At 56.6% G+C, this 15,810-nt stretch overlaps 1 protein-coding gene across 3 annotated transcripts; it reads left to right on the top strand.

The window, feature by feature from the left end:
• Positions 1-451: 451 nt before the first annotated feature.
• On the top strand, positions 452-15,356 carry TRIM8 (tripartite motif containing 8). 3 transcript variants are annotated; one of them, XM_067024787.1, is made up of 7 exons: positions 452-686; positions 829-2,061; positions 11,174-11,269; positions 11,605-11,838; positions 13,119-13,150; positions 13,285-13,406; positions 13,759-15,356. In XM_067024787.1, exons 2-7 carry the CDS (start codon positions 1,492-1,494, stop codon positions 14,364-14,366), a joined length of 1,662 nt encoding a protein of 553 aa, XP_066880888.1. In that variant the 5' UTR covers positions 452-686; positions 829-1,491; the 3' UTR covers positions 14,367-15,356. The 3 variants fall into 3 exon arrangements, with proteins under 3 accessions (XP_066880888.1, XP_066880887.1, XP_058910097.1); XM_067024786.1 differs by having other exon boundaries at positions 452-2,061; XM_059054114.2 differs by having other exon boundaries at positions 453-2,061; positions 13,285-13,400.
• The last annotated feature ends 454 nt before the right edge of the window (positions 15,357-15,810 follow it).

Genomic DNA, 15,810 nt, shown 5'->3' with positions numbered 1-15,810 from the left:
CCGACTTCTTCCAATTCTAATCTTTTTTTATATTTTGGAAAGAACCGGGGTGGGTGGAGCAGAGGTGGAGAGAAATCGGGACTTGGCATTTTCTCCCTTCTCTCTCTCCTAATTTGAGGGAGGCTGCCAGCTCTCCCCTTAAAAAAAAAAAAAAAAATCCCACCACAAAAAAAAAAAAAGAAAAAAAAACAGAGAGAGAGATAGAAAGAACGCTGCAGGACCCTGCAGGACCCTCCAGCGAGCGCGCTCGAACCCCCGGCCGCCAGCGCGGCGGCCGCCGGGAGCCCAAGATGGCTGGGCGCTGAGGGAGGCAGTCCGGCTCGACTGGCTTGGCCCGGCCCTGCCGCCGCGGGCTGGCTCCGACCGCAGCCCCGAAGGCCGGAGGAGAGGCCGAGAAGAAAAGAAAGTGGGGGGGGAGGGGGCCCGGGGTGGCGAAGGGGGAGGGCCGGGGGGAGGGGAGGGCCGGGAGCCGAGCCTCCTGTTCATTAGCAGTTGAGAAAAATTCCTTTCTAGTTTGATCAATCCTTGTTTTCCTCGGCAGAGCCGGGGCGCCCGCCCAGCGCGGAGACGGAGAGCGGGGTCTCTCGCAGCGGGGGCGCCCGGCGCCGGGCCTCGGGGGAGCGCAGAAGTAGCGACGAGGGGGTCAGGCCGGAGCACCGACGGGGCTTCTTCTCCCTCCCTTTCTGGTTGGTTTTTTTTTTTTTTTTCCACTTCTCTCCCTCCCCCTTCCGTTTCTATTTGTGAAGGGAGGAGGAAGGCAGAGGCGGGCTGGTGTCTCTGGCCGGGGACTGGAATTTCATCTGAATGACTGCCCCTGCGCTCACGCAGTGCCCCGGAGTTGGCCCTCCTGCGCCCCGCAGCCCGCACCCGCAGACGGCCGGCCAGCCGGGGGGCGCCCGCGCCGCGGCGCGGGGACCGGCTTGCCTCGCCCTCCTGGTCCGGATCTAACAGTCCTTGGCGCGGCCGCACTCGCTTCTCCGGCCTCTCAGACCCTGGACTAGGCGAGGGAGGCGCGGCGCCGGCGAGCCAGGAGAGAGCCACCATTGCCGCCGCCGTCGCTGGAGGAAGTGTGCGGCTCCCGGGCTCTGTCCGCCTTGGGGCGCGCCCCAATGTCAGCCGCGGGGCCGAGTGCAGGCCGTGAGCCGCCGCTGCCCTAGCCGCGCCGACCGGGAAGGCGGCCTCTTATATGGAATTTGGACCCCGGCACTCCCCTCCAGGGCTGGTGCCCCGGCCGCGGCCCTGGCGGAGTCCGCGGTCTCCCGCTAGGCGCTCGGGAGGAGGAGGAGGAGACGCAGCCGGCTGCGCGCGCTGCGTGAGGACCGAGGCTCCCTCCTCTGGGGGGCGGGCGCGCGGAAGGCGCTGGTGACTGAGCGACTCTCGGGGCCGCCGGGGCCCGGAGATCGGGGCTTGGTGGGCCTGTAGTGGCACCGGACGGACCCCCAGAGTTGGGGAGTTGGGGAGACCTGCCCGTGCCCCCTGCCCGCAGCCGCTATGGCGGAGAATTGGAAGAATTGCTTCGAGGAGGAGCTCATCTGCCCCATCTGCCTGCATGTCTTCGTGGAGCCGGTGCAATTGCCGTGCAAACACAACTTCTGTCGGGGCTGCATTGGCGAGGCGTGGGCCAAGGACAGCGGCCTGGTGCGCTGCCCAGAGTGCAACCAGGCCTACAACCAGAAGCCGGGCCTGGAGAAGAACCTGAAGCTCACCAACATCGTGGAGAAGTTCAACGCCCTGCACGTGGAGAAGCCGCCGGCGGCGCTGCACTGCGTGTTCTGCCGCCGTGGCCCCCCGCTGCCGGCGCAGAAGGTCTGCCTGCGCTGCGAGGCGCCCTGCTGCCAGTCCCACGTGCAGACGCACCTGCAGCAGCCCTCCACCGCCCGCGGGCACCTCCTGGTGGAGGCGGACGACGTGCGGGCCTGGAGCTGCCCGCAACACAACGCCTACCGCCTTTACCACTGCGAGGCCGAGCAGGTGGCCGTGTGCCAGTACTGCTGCTACTACAGCGGTGCGCATCAGGGACACTCGGTGTGCGACGTGGAGATCCGGAGGAATGAGATCCGGGCAAGTACCTTACACACACACACACACACACACACACACACACACACACACACTCCCTACACCCATCCGGACAGGCTGACTCTTGTGACATCAGGCCAGAGGTTCCCTTCCAAACTCCTACTCTGTAAGTTTGGAGGCAAGGTCTGGGAAGTAGGGTCCCCGATCGGTACTTGATAAATTCCTGCACCTGTGCTCATAGGGGGCATCTTGTGAGGCATTTATAGAATTGAGGTGTGGGGCTGTCAGGGGTAGAGTTTGGCTGTTGCTTTTCTGTTTTGTGCGCAGCTCCCTCCCCCGGCGTTGTTTCCGTAGGCCCTAGGGGAAGTCACTAAAGGGAGTGACCCAGGTCCTGCTTCTCCAGCTGCTGTTTATGTAATGAGTGTCCTGGTGCCGCTGCTGTGGCTGACATGATCCATGATGCTGGCATACCAATGAGGAAGTAAACAAAAGCAGCCATGTTAGTTTCAAGCCCTAGTGGAAACACATTGGGGGGGGCGGGGGCTGGAGGGGGAGCTTCCGGAGGGAGAGCAGAACTCCTGGTATCTTATCTGGCCAAGGCCTGGACAGCCAACAGCATCACTGGACAGCGTCTCAGCTATTCGGATTATTCCCCTTAGCCCGCTCTCCATGTGTGAGAATCGTTGCCCACTGTGTGCCTGTGCGTATTGCACGCGTCTGCATGAACACACCTTAAAGTATGTCTTCATCACCCTGAGCGCTTTTCTCCCAGCCCAGCACTCTATCACAGCCCTCCCACATTTGGGGAGGGGAAGTGGAAGATGGAAAAAGAATCCTGTGGGTTTAAGGTTGAGCCGCCTTGCAATCTGGTTTCAGGCAGCTGGCTCCCCTGGGCTGCCGGCTGGGTGATTACGGAACCGCATCCCCTCCCATTGTATACACCCTGTAGCAGCGGCCAATGTCAAAACCGCCTTCCCCCTCAGGCCTCTGGGGCTGGCCTGGCTTTGGAGCTGGACTGAAGCAATACTTCCGTCCCCTTCAGTGGAGGGGGGCTCCTCCTGGGTTCCTCCCAGGTCCCCTGGCTTTCAGGGTTGAGTCATACCAGAAAGAAGGGGTTGGCCTGAGACTGTCTGAGCCATCTCAAGCCCCAGCTTGGGGCCTGGGTGTGATATGGGGGTGAGGTTGGGCTTTGGTAGGACTGGGAGTGTTTATGGGTGGGGGCCCCTGGAGGCTAGTCGAGGCCAGTGGGAAGCTTGGTTATGAGGAAGCTCTGAGCAGGGGACGGTTGTAGATGGGGGCTGTTTCCTGTGGGGGGGACCAGTCAGAATGAGTCACTGTTCAGCAATTAAAAAACATACACATATCACTAACAAAAGGCAGGAGGGTTGCTACAGGCTGAGGGCAGGGATAACAAATAAAATTTGCTGTATAATTAGTTTCTAATCGGATGGGCTAGCTCTCGGGTTTTGTGCCAGGACAGAGCCTCTGGTTTCTTAAAGGAAGTGTGGGTGGGGGATGGAGAGAAGAGCCTTCCCCCACCGCCAGGGTTGGAAAAGGCAGAGGCCTAGGGGAACAAATGAGCCCCTAGTGTACTCCGCCCCCCACCCAGGGCAGGCAGAGCCCAGACTTCCCCTAGTATTGGGAAGCTGCTGCTATTAATAAAGATGGAAGGGCTGGGGAGGAAGCTGGGAAAAGTGCAGAGGCAAGAGAAAGGAAGGCTGTCCAGTTCTCTGTCCTGGGATTGACAGTGGAAAATGAAAGGAAGGGAAAGGTGGAGATGGGGCTGAAAGGCACAGAAGAGGGGACAGCAACCAGGGTGATGAGCGAATGTGTGCCTGCACCCACGGCTTTGCTCTTAGTTGTATCGGAGTGCTCAGGTGTCTTTCATCTAGGTGGGGGAGAAAACAATTTTACCTGATTTGGTAGTAAGAGGGTGTCTATAGATGTGGGTCTGTGTTTGTGAGTGTCTTTGAGACTGTCTGCTTTGCCCTCAAATGCACCTGTCTCCTGTCTGTATAGTTGGGGGATGGGGGGTGGCACACATACGCAGAGTATACCCTGGGGTTCCTACCGGCAGGTCCCTGATCCCCCAGCTCATGGAAGGAACTGGATGGAAGCAGGCCCTGAACTTTGTCAGCAGCTCCATGTGTGTGCGTCTGCGTGCGTGTGTATGTGTGTGTGTTCTTGTGTTCATTCCTGTTCCTGGTGTGGGCAGGCTTAGAAGTAGTGGGTTGCATCACAGCCAGATGTGCAGTTCTGTGCGCTCAGCATCTGTGCCCCACAGCCCGAGTCTCGTCCCTCTCCAGGCTCCCCTACCCCAGGCCCTCCAGATTCTCTCTGGTGTCCCACGGCACTGGAGTTGGAAACTCTTCAGTGGCCCAGTGCCACTCACTGTGAGTTGGACTTATTGAACGAGTAGAAAGAGGGGCCCCACCCTCAGGGGAGGGGGTGAGCCACAAAGAACCTGAATGGAAGAACCCATTGCGCTCCATCCTCTCTAGGCTAGCCATGGGGAGGGGCATTTTCCTGGGCCTCTTTTCCCTTGTGGGAGGGAGTCTGTCTTAAAGGGCCTCTGTTGGTACCATGGATGAAGGCAACAGAATTATCCCAGACGCAGGAGCAGAAGCATGGAAACCTGGCACACACCTTAAGATTAGCTCTGCTTCTTGTGCTTCCTCTTCCGTTGTCCCGGGGAGGGGCAGGGGCTGCTGAAATGCCCTACTGGCTAGGAATAGGAAACGCCCTGGTGGTCCTCCACACGCATACTCAAAGCACCCACCTGTGCAGCGGCCTAGAGTGGGGCCCAGCAGGAATGCAAGCAGGGCTTCTTCCCAGCAGAGGACTAGCAGGGGGTCTCAGAGTCAGGCCTTCGAAGTCCTTGCTCCACTCTGCCCTTGGGAAGCCAATGTGTAAGCCACGTTGCCGTGAGGCCTGGATGCCCATTGGGTAGACCACAGAGACCACTCTAAGACATGCCTAGATCCCAAATGTGTTCTCCCCTTGGGGCTATGGGAGGCTAAGGGCCCAAGATTGGGATATCCAGGTGGACTCAGGTGTGGCGGCCCTAGGTGGTCAAACCCTCTTCCAGCCCGTGGGTTTAGGGGTTCGTGTGAGGAACTCAGGACCAGTATGAGCTGGGAGCACCTCTATCTCATGACCTCCTTCAACATAGAAAGAAGATGCAAGATAAGGCCTAGTTATATCTGTGAAGGGCTATGCAGTATGCAGGGTGTGTGTGTGTGTGTGTGTGTGTGTGTGTGTGTGTGTGTGTGTTTGTGTGTGTTCAGGTCATAGTTGTGCCTCTGTGTCATACCTAGTACCCCAGACTGAGGTTGGAAATGTTCCCAGGACCCTGTTCCTTGCATTCTCGAAGGTTTAGAGTTGAGAAGAGATGTTCTCTGGGGACAGGATCCCACTTCTTGGGCCAGTTTGGGGTTTGCAACTGCTGGGTGTGAGGTCATCCTGCTCACATTGTCCATGGCCGGAGGGGCTGCCCTGGGACCCTGGAGGGGATCCTAGGTCTCCACCCCATGTGTCTGTCTCTGGGTGGGCTCTGGGAGTGAGGGCTGCCCTGGCCCAGCTATAGCTGGGCTGTGGCTGCAACCTGACTCAGGCAGTACGGACCCCACTGCTCTCTGCTGCCCCTGACCATAATCCTGAGGTCTGAGGTGAGGTGGGAGGGTCAAGTGGCTGCTCCTTCCTTGACCATCTTGAAGGATCGGGAAGAGGGGGCCTGGCTTGGCCTTCCTCCCTGGCCCCGGGCAGAGGAGCCTGAGGCGGAGGCCCAGCCCCCCACCTCCACCCCAGGATCCTGCTGACACAGCCAGACCAGACGCCTGTCATGCACGCCCTGCTGATGACTCTGCCTGCTGCAGCTCTGGGTGCCTGTGCATCCAGGTCTGTCTGCAGGCGTGTGTGTGTGCGCGTGTGTAACCAGTGCGCCTGGTTGTGCATCTCACATGGGACTACTTTTTTGTATCTCAACGTGTGTATCTCTGAGAAGGTGCAGTGTGAGTGACTGACTTAATTACGGAGTTAGTCTTGTGTGTGTGTGTGTGTGTGTGTGTGTGTGTGCGTGTATGTGTGTGTGTGTGTGTGTGTGAGCGAGAGGAGGGTGCCCTGCTTGCTGTTCACCTGCAAGTTGAAGTTGAGTGTGCACACATACCTGTCATTGACAGTGCTAGTGTGTGACTGCCTGCCTGATGGTGGTTCGTTGGTGGGTGTGAGTCTTGTGTGACTTTCTCACCTGGTGGAGGTGTTGGGGAGGGGAGGGGACTCACCTTCAGTGAGCTTGTTGCCTGTGGTGGACTTTGGAGGTGGAAGCCCGGATGGATCCTGCGATGCTGTGTTGTGGGCGTTCAGGGTGGTCATAGGAAGAAGGGGAGCCCGGCTTGGGCCCCAGCCCTGGACCGAGGAGGCAAGCTTGGCTGGCCTCATCCCTGGCTCTGGGAAAGCCTTCCTTCCCGGCTGGCCTGGCATTCAAACACAGACAAAGGGGGGCTTTCTCTCTCGCCTCTTTGTTCTGCTGCCCCAGAGCAGTGCTCTCTGCATGGCAAAAGCTAATTCCACTCTGCAGCTGGGAAACCCTCTCTGGGGTCTGCCGGGGCTTGCCTCCGAGGTGCTGCTTTTCTCCCTGCCCCTGGTTCCTGCTCTGTAGCCTCTTCTCTCTGGGACTGTGACTGCCCGCAGCCTGGGGGTCCACATGGTAGCCCCAGGTAGGGGCTGAGGCATGGGAAGGGACAACTAAGGCTGAGACCAGGAGGGAGTGCTGTGGCCCAGGGAGAGGGGAGGCTGGTGTACTCCGGGGACAAGGGCTTATGTGGGAGAATGGGGGGCGGCTTTGGCAGCTGGGGAGGAGGTTAGGAGGGGGTAGCTCTGAGCGGGGGCTTCATCCAGAGCTGGAGCTGGCATGAGAGTCATCTGGGCAGGGATCCCAGCATGCAGAGGTACTCCAGCAGCCCAGTGCCCTCTTCCCGCCTCCATCCCATCACAGGGGCTGCTGGCCCCAGCTCTGGTCCCATCTACAAACCTGAGGCTTGCCTCTGGCCCAGATCCTGGGGCCCTGCTCCTTCCTGACATTGCTTCTCTTCAAGGTTGACTTGAGGGTTTTATTATTATCATTTATTAACTTTTACACAGCCTAAAGTCCCAGTGGCCTTACCCGTCTGCCCAGTCCAGTCTGGCATCAAAAATGCCAGCTGGGCCTGGCCAGTCGGTCTCCAGAGGGCTGTGAGTGAGGCTTTCCCAGGGCAGGAATGTAAGGGGCTCATGATTGCCCCCTCTCCAGGCTGGGAGGGGCTTTGGAGGGAGCAGCTCAAGGCAGAGTCTAGAACATCAGGCGACAGATATGAGGGTTTTGGAGGGGTAGGAATGGTGTGCCCCCAAGTCTTCCTGATGCTTTTGCCCTCACAGACCCAGGAGCAGACCGTGGAAGGCCTTAGGTCCTTAGGGAAGGACAGGGACAGGAGTAAGCAGGTCCCACCTGGGCCAGCAGGTGTAGAGTGGGGCTGGGCCTCCAATTGCCCCTGTCCCTGCTGGAGGCCTGGTCCCTTAAGTGCTTCTAGTCTAGACCATTCTAGTCTCCACTCTGTTCCTGCACACTTGAGGTGTGCCACAATCCAGATGACCCACTGTGGGCTGGGAGCAGTTTGTAAGGTGCTCTCCCCCACATTCAGAGGCCTTGCTGGGAAATCTCTCAGCTGTGGGTTTTTCCCAGGTGGACAGTGGAGCCTCAGCTCTCAGTAGTTCTAGGAGGTTGGGATGGAAAGGAGGCTGCTGGTAGTGGGGAGGGGTCCTTGCTTCCTCTGTTCCCCATCTTTCAGCTTCTCAGCAACCTGATTCATTCACTGGGGGAATCGAGGTGAGGGGTAATAAAGGGGCAGCAAGTGGATATTTCCCTTCTTCCCCACCACCCCGATTTTCCAGTGCCTGAGGTAGCATTGTCCCCCCGCCCCCTGCTTCCCACCCAGTGTTGGCTGTGGCAGGATTAAGAGCACCTAGCCCCGAGGGAGCGCCATTCCTGCAAGGGCGAGCTAGCCATGGTGGGCCCCCCTCCCAGCCCTCCCTGGCTGGCATCCCCTGGCCAGTTTCCTTCCTATTCCTGGCCCTTCCCTTCCCCCTGTAGTGGAGACAGAAGCCCGATGGCCTCTGAGCTGGGGGAGGGCCAATGAAACCCAGCCACCTGCTAGGGAGTGTGGCCACTGCCTTTGCTAGACCTGGACTGGGCACCACCCCAGAGGGCTCTGGGCAGACAGGAACCAGGACCTGGACCTGGAAGCCAAGGGAAGACACCTCAGGGTCCCAGGGTGGCCGTGCTGCCAGGAAAGGATCTGAGAAAAGCCTAGATGGCGGAAGGGGCTGAGCCCCACTCCCCAGGACAAAACAGGAAGTGCCTCCCTTGGCTGTGCCCTGAGGGGTCAGCCATGAACTCCCTGAATGGGTTTCAGGGGAATGGGACAGAGGTCTCATGGGTCTGGAGGGTGGGAGTGAAAAGCCCCATTCCAGGCCTCTGAGGGAAGTGGGGCTGAGATCCTACCTGGGACTGCCTCTCTCCTGCCCCTCGTCTGGGACTTAGCTCCAGGTGCACCTCTACTCTGATACCAGTGGGTTTGGTCATGAGACGTAGTTGGGCTGGGAGACTGTGGTGCACAGATGTGTGTGTGGCTGGGGCCTGGGCTCTCGGATGTCTTGGGCACTGGGAAGGCAGGAGTGGCCTAAAGCCTGAGATGCATCCAAATCGGAGGGGCTGCTTCCCGAGTGTTGGATGAGGCAGCCAGCAGGCAAAAAATTGAGGGCCAGTTGTAACAGGGGAGGTAAAAAGGTCTCATATCCTTTGGTGGTACCCTGGCCACCTTGCCTTCAGGCAGGCCTCCCTCAGTCGTCGGGGGCCTTCAGGAGGGCCAGCCTTCACTGTGCAGGGCTGTGTGTGTGTGACAGTGTGCCCGAGGGGGTCTCAGGGCCCAGGCAGTGGCGTGTGCTTGTGTGTGTGTGTGCAGTTGTATGCATGTAGGTGGGCCGTACTGTGGGGTGCCGCCTGCCCTTTTCACGTGACTGGGGACAGTTTCACAGGAAGGGAGGATGTGTGACTACCTCTGCCGCTCCCAGCCAGCTGTGTTTCTCTACAGGCTCTGACTCTCAGGCTGGCAGCAGATCCATGTGCGTGTTGGGCTTGTGGGGGGGGGGGGGCAGGGCAACATCTCCTAGGGCTGTCTCTTAAGGTACTGTCCTGGGTCACTGAAAGGTCAAATTGTTGGGGGGTTGCCCCAGGCTTTTCCAGCTCAGAATATGAGAGCCTCACCCCCTACCTCCTCCTGTCCCCAGGGCCCTGGTTCTAGGGTAGCCACCAACACAAAACAGGGTCACTGAACTCTCTCGGCTGGCCTTGGTTTCCCCATATGTAAAGGGGTTTGGGGGAATAAGGAAGGGATTGGTGGCAGCTTGTCTTTTGGAAGCCAGCTGAGTGTGGACAGGAGTGGGGGTCATGGGTCAAACTTGAGGGTCACTTTGAGGTCCACACAGAGGAAGAAAAAGAACCACTTCTTGTTGAGTGGACACTTACCGTGAGCTAGGTTCTGTGCAATCTGCTTTGCAAACCTTGTTTTGTGTGCAAAACCCATGGGTTTATTCAGGAAATACATTATGCATCTGTAGGGTGCTGGGACCTTTGTGGGTCCCGGCTAGGAAGGGAAGTGGAAAAATACAGCAGCAAAGCCCTGTTTTCAAGAGGCCTTGAGTTTTGTTTGAAGATTAGACCGCAGTTGGTCAGACTATAGAATAGTGTTGTCCTATAGCTCTTTCTGTGAGATGGTCACGTTTTGTGTCTGTGGTGTCCAGTACATTAGCCACTAGTACATGTAGCTATTGAGCATTTGAAATGAGGCTGGTACAACAGAAGAACTGATGTTTAATTTAATTTATTTTTAACTAACTTAAAATGAAATAGCCACGTGTGACTAGTGGCTACTGTATTGGACAGCACAGCTACAGAGGGAGAGCAGAATGTGACAGCCCCTCGTATGGCCAGGACAGGGAGGGTCCTGGACAGACTCCGAGCAGGGGCCATGGAAAGTTTCCTAGAGGAGCAGGGCCTTAAGCTGGGCTATGAAGGATAGACAAGGGATGGGGAGGAGGCACTGTGGGCTGCAGAAAAACATCAGCTGGGTGCAGGGAGTTCAGATTTGCGGTGTCAGAGACAGGATACCAGCCCACCTGGCTGGGAGAGTCAGGTTGTAAGTAAGAGAGCCTACAGAGTTTGGAAGGAGGGGTCATCGAGGGCTCTTGGGCAGGAGAGAGACCCTGTTTGAAGAGGTGTGTCTGGCAAGGGAGGATGACAGGGTGGCTGGAACAGCTGGGATAGGCAGGTCTGGGAAGGGAGGGGTTGTAGAGACAGAAGATTAAGGGCTGAGAAGAGCAGCATGGTCCAGAACCTTCCGGCAGACTGACCTTGGGTCTTAGGAGAGCCAGAGTTTCCTTTGCACCCAGGTCCAGCTGAGGGGCTGAAGGAGTTAGCAAGGACTTAAGAGGCCTAGCTCTTGGCATCAAGAGCAAGCAAGGGGGCAGCTGGCTGGCTTAATGTCCCCCAAGTGTAAGGCAAACATCAGGTGAGATCTCTGGACCGGACCAGAGGGCCTGTGAGACCCGGGAAGGTTGTGTGACCCTCTGCATCATCTCTAAGATGGTGCTCCCCAGAGAGAGGCTGCATGACTTGGATAAGAACAGACCCTACTACCTGGTCATTTAGGTTTGTATTCCAGCTCTGACACTAGCTGTGTGACTTTGGATGAATTACTTAACCTTTCTGGTTTCCTCTTCTCTGAAATGAGGATAATAGTAGTATGTATCTTATAGCATTACTGGAATGATTAGATAAGTCTATACAGGAAAAGTGCTTACAACCGAGGCAGGCCTGACCCTGCTGTCAGAAAGTTTATGGTTTAGATATGTGTGGGAAGCATTCCAGGCTTTCTCTTCCTAGGGACAGGCTGGACAGACAGTTGTCACCAGGCCCCTGGGATTGCATGGGAGCCAGAAGGGGTTGGGGGGCAGAAAGTTTAGGTCATCTGGGAAAAAGGATCCATAGGATGAGTCTGTTCTGTAGAGGTAAGGATGGTGTTTACCCATTCCTCTGATGCCCCTACCCCAACTGTCTCTGCAGAAGATGCTGATGAAGCAACAGGACCGGCTGGAGGAGCGAGAGCAGGACATTGAGGACCAACTGTACAAACTCGAGTCAGACAAGCGCCTGGTGGAGGTAGCTAAGCCCAAGCCCATGGTATGAGGTGGGGGGCGGCTTGGGTACTGGGCCTTGGGCTAGGATCTGTTGCGTGGTCGGCTCTATGCCGGAATCCCTTGGTCAGTCATTCAATGAACCATCAGTGGATGAGCCCCCACTGGTGCCAGGGAACCTGTCCAGAGCCCTGTGCTACCAGTGGGGGATTGGCAGGTCAGACTTTGCCTTTGGGAGCCCTGGGCAGCCTGCGCTTTGGGATCCCAGACTCCCCCATCCAGGATGTGAGACAGGCAGAAGCAGCAGCCAGAAGTCCCCAGTACTTACCTGCCCATCCACTCTTGCCCCGGTGCCCGCAGGAGAAGGTGAGCCAACTGAAGGAGGAAGTGCGGCTGCAATACGAGAAGCTGCACCAGCTGCTGGATGAGGACCTGCGGCAGACGGTGGAGGTCCTGGACAAGGCCCAGGCCAAGTTCTGCAGCGAGAACGCAGCGCAGGCGCTGCATCTCGGGGAGCGCATGCAGGAGGCCAAGAAGCTGCTGGGCTCCCTGCAGCTGCTCTTCGACAAGACGGAGGACGTCAGCTTCATGAAGGTGGGCTGGGCCTGGGACCGGCTGGTGGGACCCAAGGGGCATTTTTAAGATTTCTTTTTTTTTTTCTACATTGGGTCTTCGTTGCTGTGTGCGGGCTTTCTCTAATTGCGGCGAGTGGGGGCTACTCTTCGTTGAGGTGCGCGGGCTTCTCATTGCGGTGGCTTCTCTTGTTGTGGAGCACAGGCTCTAGGCGCCCAAGCTCAGTAGTTGTGGCTCGCGGGCTCTAGAGCACAGGCTCAGTAGTTGTGGCGCACGGGCTTAGTTGCTCTGCGGCACGTGGGATCTTCCCAGACCAGGGCTCGAGCCCGTGTCCCCTGCATTGGCAGGCAGATTCCTAACCACTGCATCATCAGGGAAGCCCCAAGGGGCATTTCTAAATTGGAGTCTGTGATGCTTTGCTCCCCAACTGGTTCCCCCCACCAGTATGCTCACAGGGCTTTGGAGCCAGCCTTCATGGATTCAAAACCCTCCCACCCTGTTCCTTCTAGCTTTGTGACCTTGGGCAAGTCATATATGTTCCCTAGGCCTCAGCTCCCTAACTTATAAAATGGGGTTGATAATACAGATCTATTATCTATTATCCGCAATGCCAAATTTTTAAAAATCTCTGAAAACTGAAAGAAAAAAGTTCTGGCAGCTCATTTGACCTGGCAGCAAAAATTGACCTGAACTGATACTGGCAATTTATGGCCTTTATTGATCTTACTTGGTAAAAATATTGAAACATATTGCTGGGACTTCCCTGGCAGTCCAGTGGTTAAGACTCCGCTCTTCCAGTGCAGGGGAGGGATTCGATCCCTGGTCAGGGAACTAAGATGCCACATGCCACGAGGCGTGGCAAAAAAAAAAAAAAAAAAAAAAAAAAAACCAATCATATCGCTGCAGAAACGTTGATGTGTTAGATTACAGTGTCCTACACTGTAATCACATATTATGATACGGGCGTCATATTTCCCTTCTAAAATCCAAAAAATTCTAAATTCCAAAACACATCTTGCCCCAAAGATTTTGGGTAAAAGATTGAGTGCCTGCAGAACCTTCCTCCTAGGGTAGTTGTTTAGATAAGATGATAGATGTATAGAAAGCACTTACAGTGTTGTCTGTCACATAACAAGTGCTCAATCTTCTGAAAATGGAGGCACCCCACCCCCTGCCCCTGCCACACTCTGGCCAGAATCAGAAGGTCAGCCCTGCCTGGGGAGAGAGGGGATGGGGCAGCTTCCATCTGCCCCTCTCTCATGCTGCCTTTCCCACTGACTAACCCTTTTCTCTCCCTCTAGAACACCAAGTCTGTGAAAATCCTAATGGACAGGTGAGCAGATGGCCACCAGCCCTCAGGGGAACACCTGTGGGGGAGGGCAGGAAGGGCCAGGCCCACTGGGGGGAGGTAGGGCGGGCTTACCGGTGATACCTCCTCACAGCAGATGCCCCGTCCACTGCCCCCAGGACCCAGACCTGCACAGGCAGCAGCCTTTCTCCCCCTAAGATCGGCCACTTGAACTCCAAGCTCTTCCTGAACGAGGTGGCCAAGAAGGAGAAGCAGCTACGGAAGATGCTAGAAGGTGAAGGTGGGATCCTCAATCAAAGGGAGAGAACCCTTTGGGCAGGGGTGAATGCCAGAACCTTCCTTCTGAGAACCAGCCTGGCCTAGTCAGATAGACCTTTCCTCATATCCCTGCTTTGCTACTTCTAGCTGTGGGACCTTGGGTAAGCCGTAGTACCTCCCTGAGCCTCAGCTTCTTCAGCTGTAAGATGGGAATGATAATAGTATCTACTTGCTAACGGAACGGAGTAGTGAGCATCAAGATGGTGCATGATGTGTTGTGCTTGGTCCTACAGATGGAAAATGTCCCTGGGGGAGAGGAGGCCTGGGTTGCCTGGGACGGGGGCTTTAGCGACTTTTGCCCAAACTCTCCACAGGCCCCTTCAGCACACCGGTGCCCTTCCTGCAGAGCGTCCCCCTGTACCCTTGTGGTGTGAGCAGCTCTGGGGCGGAAAAGCGCAAGCACTCGACGGCCTTCCCTGAGGCCAGTTTCCTAGAGACGTCGTCAGGCCCCGTGGGCAGCCAGTATGGGGCAGCGAGCACAGCCAGCGGCGAGGGCCAGTCAGGGCAGCCCCTGGGCCCGTGCAGCTCCACGCAGCACTTGGTGGCCCTGCCGGGCGGCGCCCAACCAGTGCACTCAAGTCCTGTGTTCCCCCCATCACAGTATCCCAATGGCTCCGCCACCCAGCAGCCCATGCTCCCCCAGTATGGGGGCCGCAAGATTCTCGTCTGTTCTGTGGACAACTGTTACTGTTCTTCCGTGGCCAACCATGGCGGCCACCAGCCCTACCCCCGCTCTGGCCACTTCCCCTGGACAGTGCCCTCGCAGGAGTACTCACACGCGCTCCCGCCCGCACCTTCTGTGCCCCAGTCCCTTCCCAGCCTGGCGGTCAGAGACTGGCTCGACGCCTCCCAGCAGCCTGGCCACCAGGATTTCTACAGGGTGTACGGGCAGCCGTCCACCAAACACTACGTGACGAGCTAACGCTACGCGGGCGGTGGGACGCTGGGGAATCTCCCCCGCTCAGCCCCCAGTGGCTCGGGAATGACGCATCCAGAGACCTGCCCTTCTACCTTCCTGTCCTCCCTCCCTTCCTCCTTCATTTCCCCAAGTCTTTTCCTTTTGGATTTTGTTTTGTTTGGGGCTTGTTTTGATTTTTTTTTTTTAATCACGAATCTCCTGAACTCGGAGGTGACAGCGGGAGCTGGCCTGGGCTGGGGCCGCAGGTGGCTCTGGAGTTGGGAAAGCGTCTACCTCAAGGCGCTGAGCTCTCTCTCTCTGTCTCTCCTTTTTTCTTCCACTCCTTCCCCTACCCACCCCCGTGGCTGGAAGGAGCCTCAGCTTCCCCTAAAGCCTTGGGGGTAGGGGCGGTTTCCAACTCTCCTCAGCCAGCCCTGGGAGGAGGGACCAGTACCCACTGGCCTGCTTCTCCTCTTGTTTTTCTTTTGGGCAGTTTGATCACTGACTAAATAAGGAATGACCTGTAGATTGTGGGGCTTTTTTTTTTTTTTTTTTTTTTAATTTTTTTTAAAACCAGGAATGATTTCTCCTGCTTCCTTCTCACCATCCTCCCAGACGGAGTTCAAAGGCCACTTCTCAAGCAGCTTTTGGCACCTTCAGCCTCAGAATGGAATCTTAAAGACAGGAACCCCCATGTCCAGGAAAGGGGAAAGGAACCTTGCCAAGATAGTGACCACAGCAAAAGCAAATAATAATAATATTAATAATAATAAAGAGAAATAAAAGAAATAATAAAATAAAAAACCATAGCACAGCCCTTGTTGAGGTCAGCGGGAGAGGAGGGGCTGCCCGGAGTTGGGTCCTTGCCTGGATTTTGACACAGCGACTTCCTGTAGTGAGCACTTTGTATGAATCGTGGACTTCCTGTTCTCAAGGCGCAGGTATTTATTCTGTAATCTGTCTAGAGCACACACCGAAATCCAACCTTCTAATAAACATAATGGCGCAGTCCCACTCCCTGCCTCGCCTCTTACCCCTAACTCCCCCAGGCCTGGGGTCTTCAGGCGTTGGTGTGGGGAGGGGCTCCTCTAGGGATGGAAGCCCCTGCCCTCCTTGCCTTGATTCTCTCCGAGGTTTAGCCTGTTCCAAGCCTGTGAATGTCAGTTCATCAGGCACTAACTAAGTCTGGTCTGGTCTCAGCCTCGGGTTCATTTGGCAAATATTTGCTGAGGACCTCCTAGGCCCAGCCCCCGGCTGCATGGGCCCCGGCATCTCTTTGAGTTTCTGCCAACATGCTCTTAGCAAGGACAGACAAAGGAAGAAATACCTTTCTATGAGTCTTGCAGAGTTTACCTCCTTCAGTCCACAAATATTTATTAAGCACATGCTCATGCTAAGCGCCAGGCACTGTGTAGGGCCAAGGGCACAGAAGTAGAGCAGACTCTATCTTCTTGGAATTTAGTCTAAC

Source organism: Kogia breviceps, chromosome 2 (genome assembly GCF_026419965.1).
Source record: "Kogia breviceps isolate mKogBre1 chromosome 2, mKogBre1 haplotype 1, whole genome shotgun sequence".
Lineage (NCBI taxonomy): Eukaryota > Metazoa > Chordata > Mammalia > Artiodactyla > Physeteridae > Kogia > Kogia breviceps.
This window is presented reverse-complemented; position numbering and strand designations above follow the sequence as displayed.

Coding starts and splice junctions, on each gene's coding strand:
- TRIM8 (XM_067024787.1), top strand. CDS start 1,492: ATGGCGGAGAATTGGAAGAATTGCTTCGAGGAGGAGCTCATCTGCCCC. Junction 11,270..11,604: donor CAGACAAGCGCCTGGTGGAG/GTAGCTAAGCCC, acceptor CGGTGCCCGCAG/GAGAAGGTGAGCCAACTGAA. Junction 13,151..13,284: donor GTGAAAATCCTAATGGACAG/GTGAGCAGATGG, acceptor CACTGCCCCCAG/GACCCAGACCTGCACAGGCA.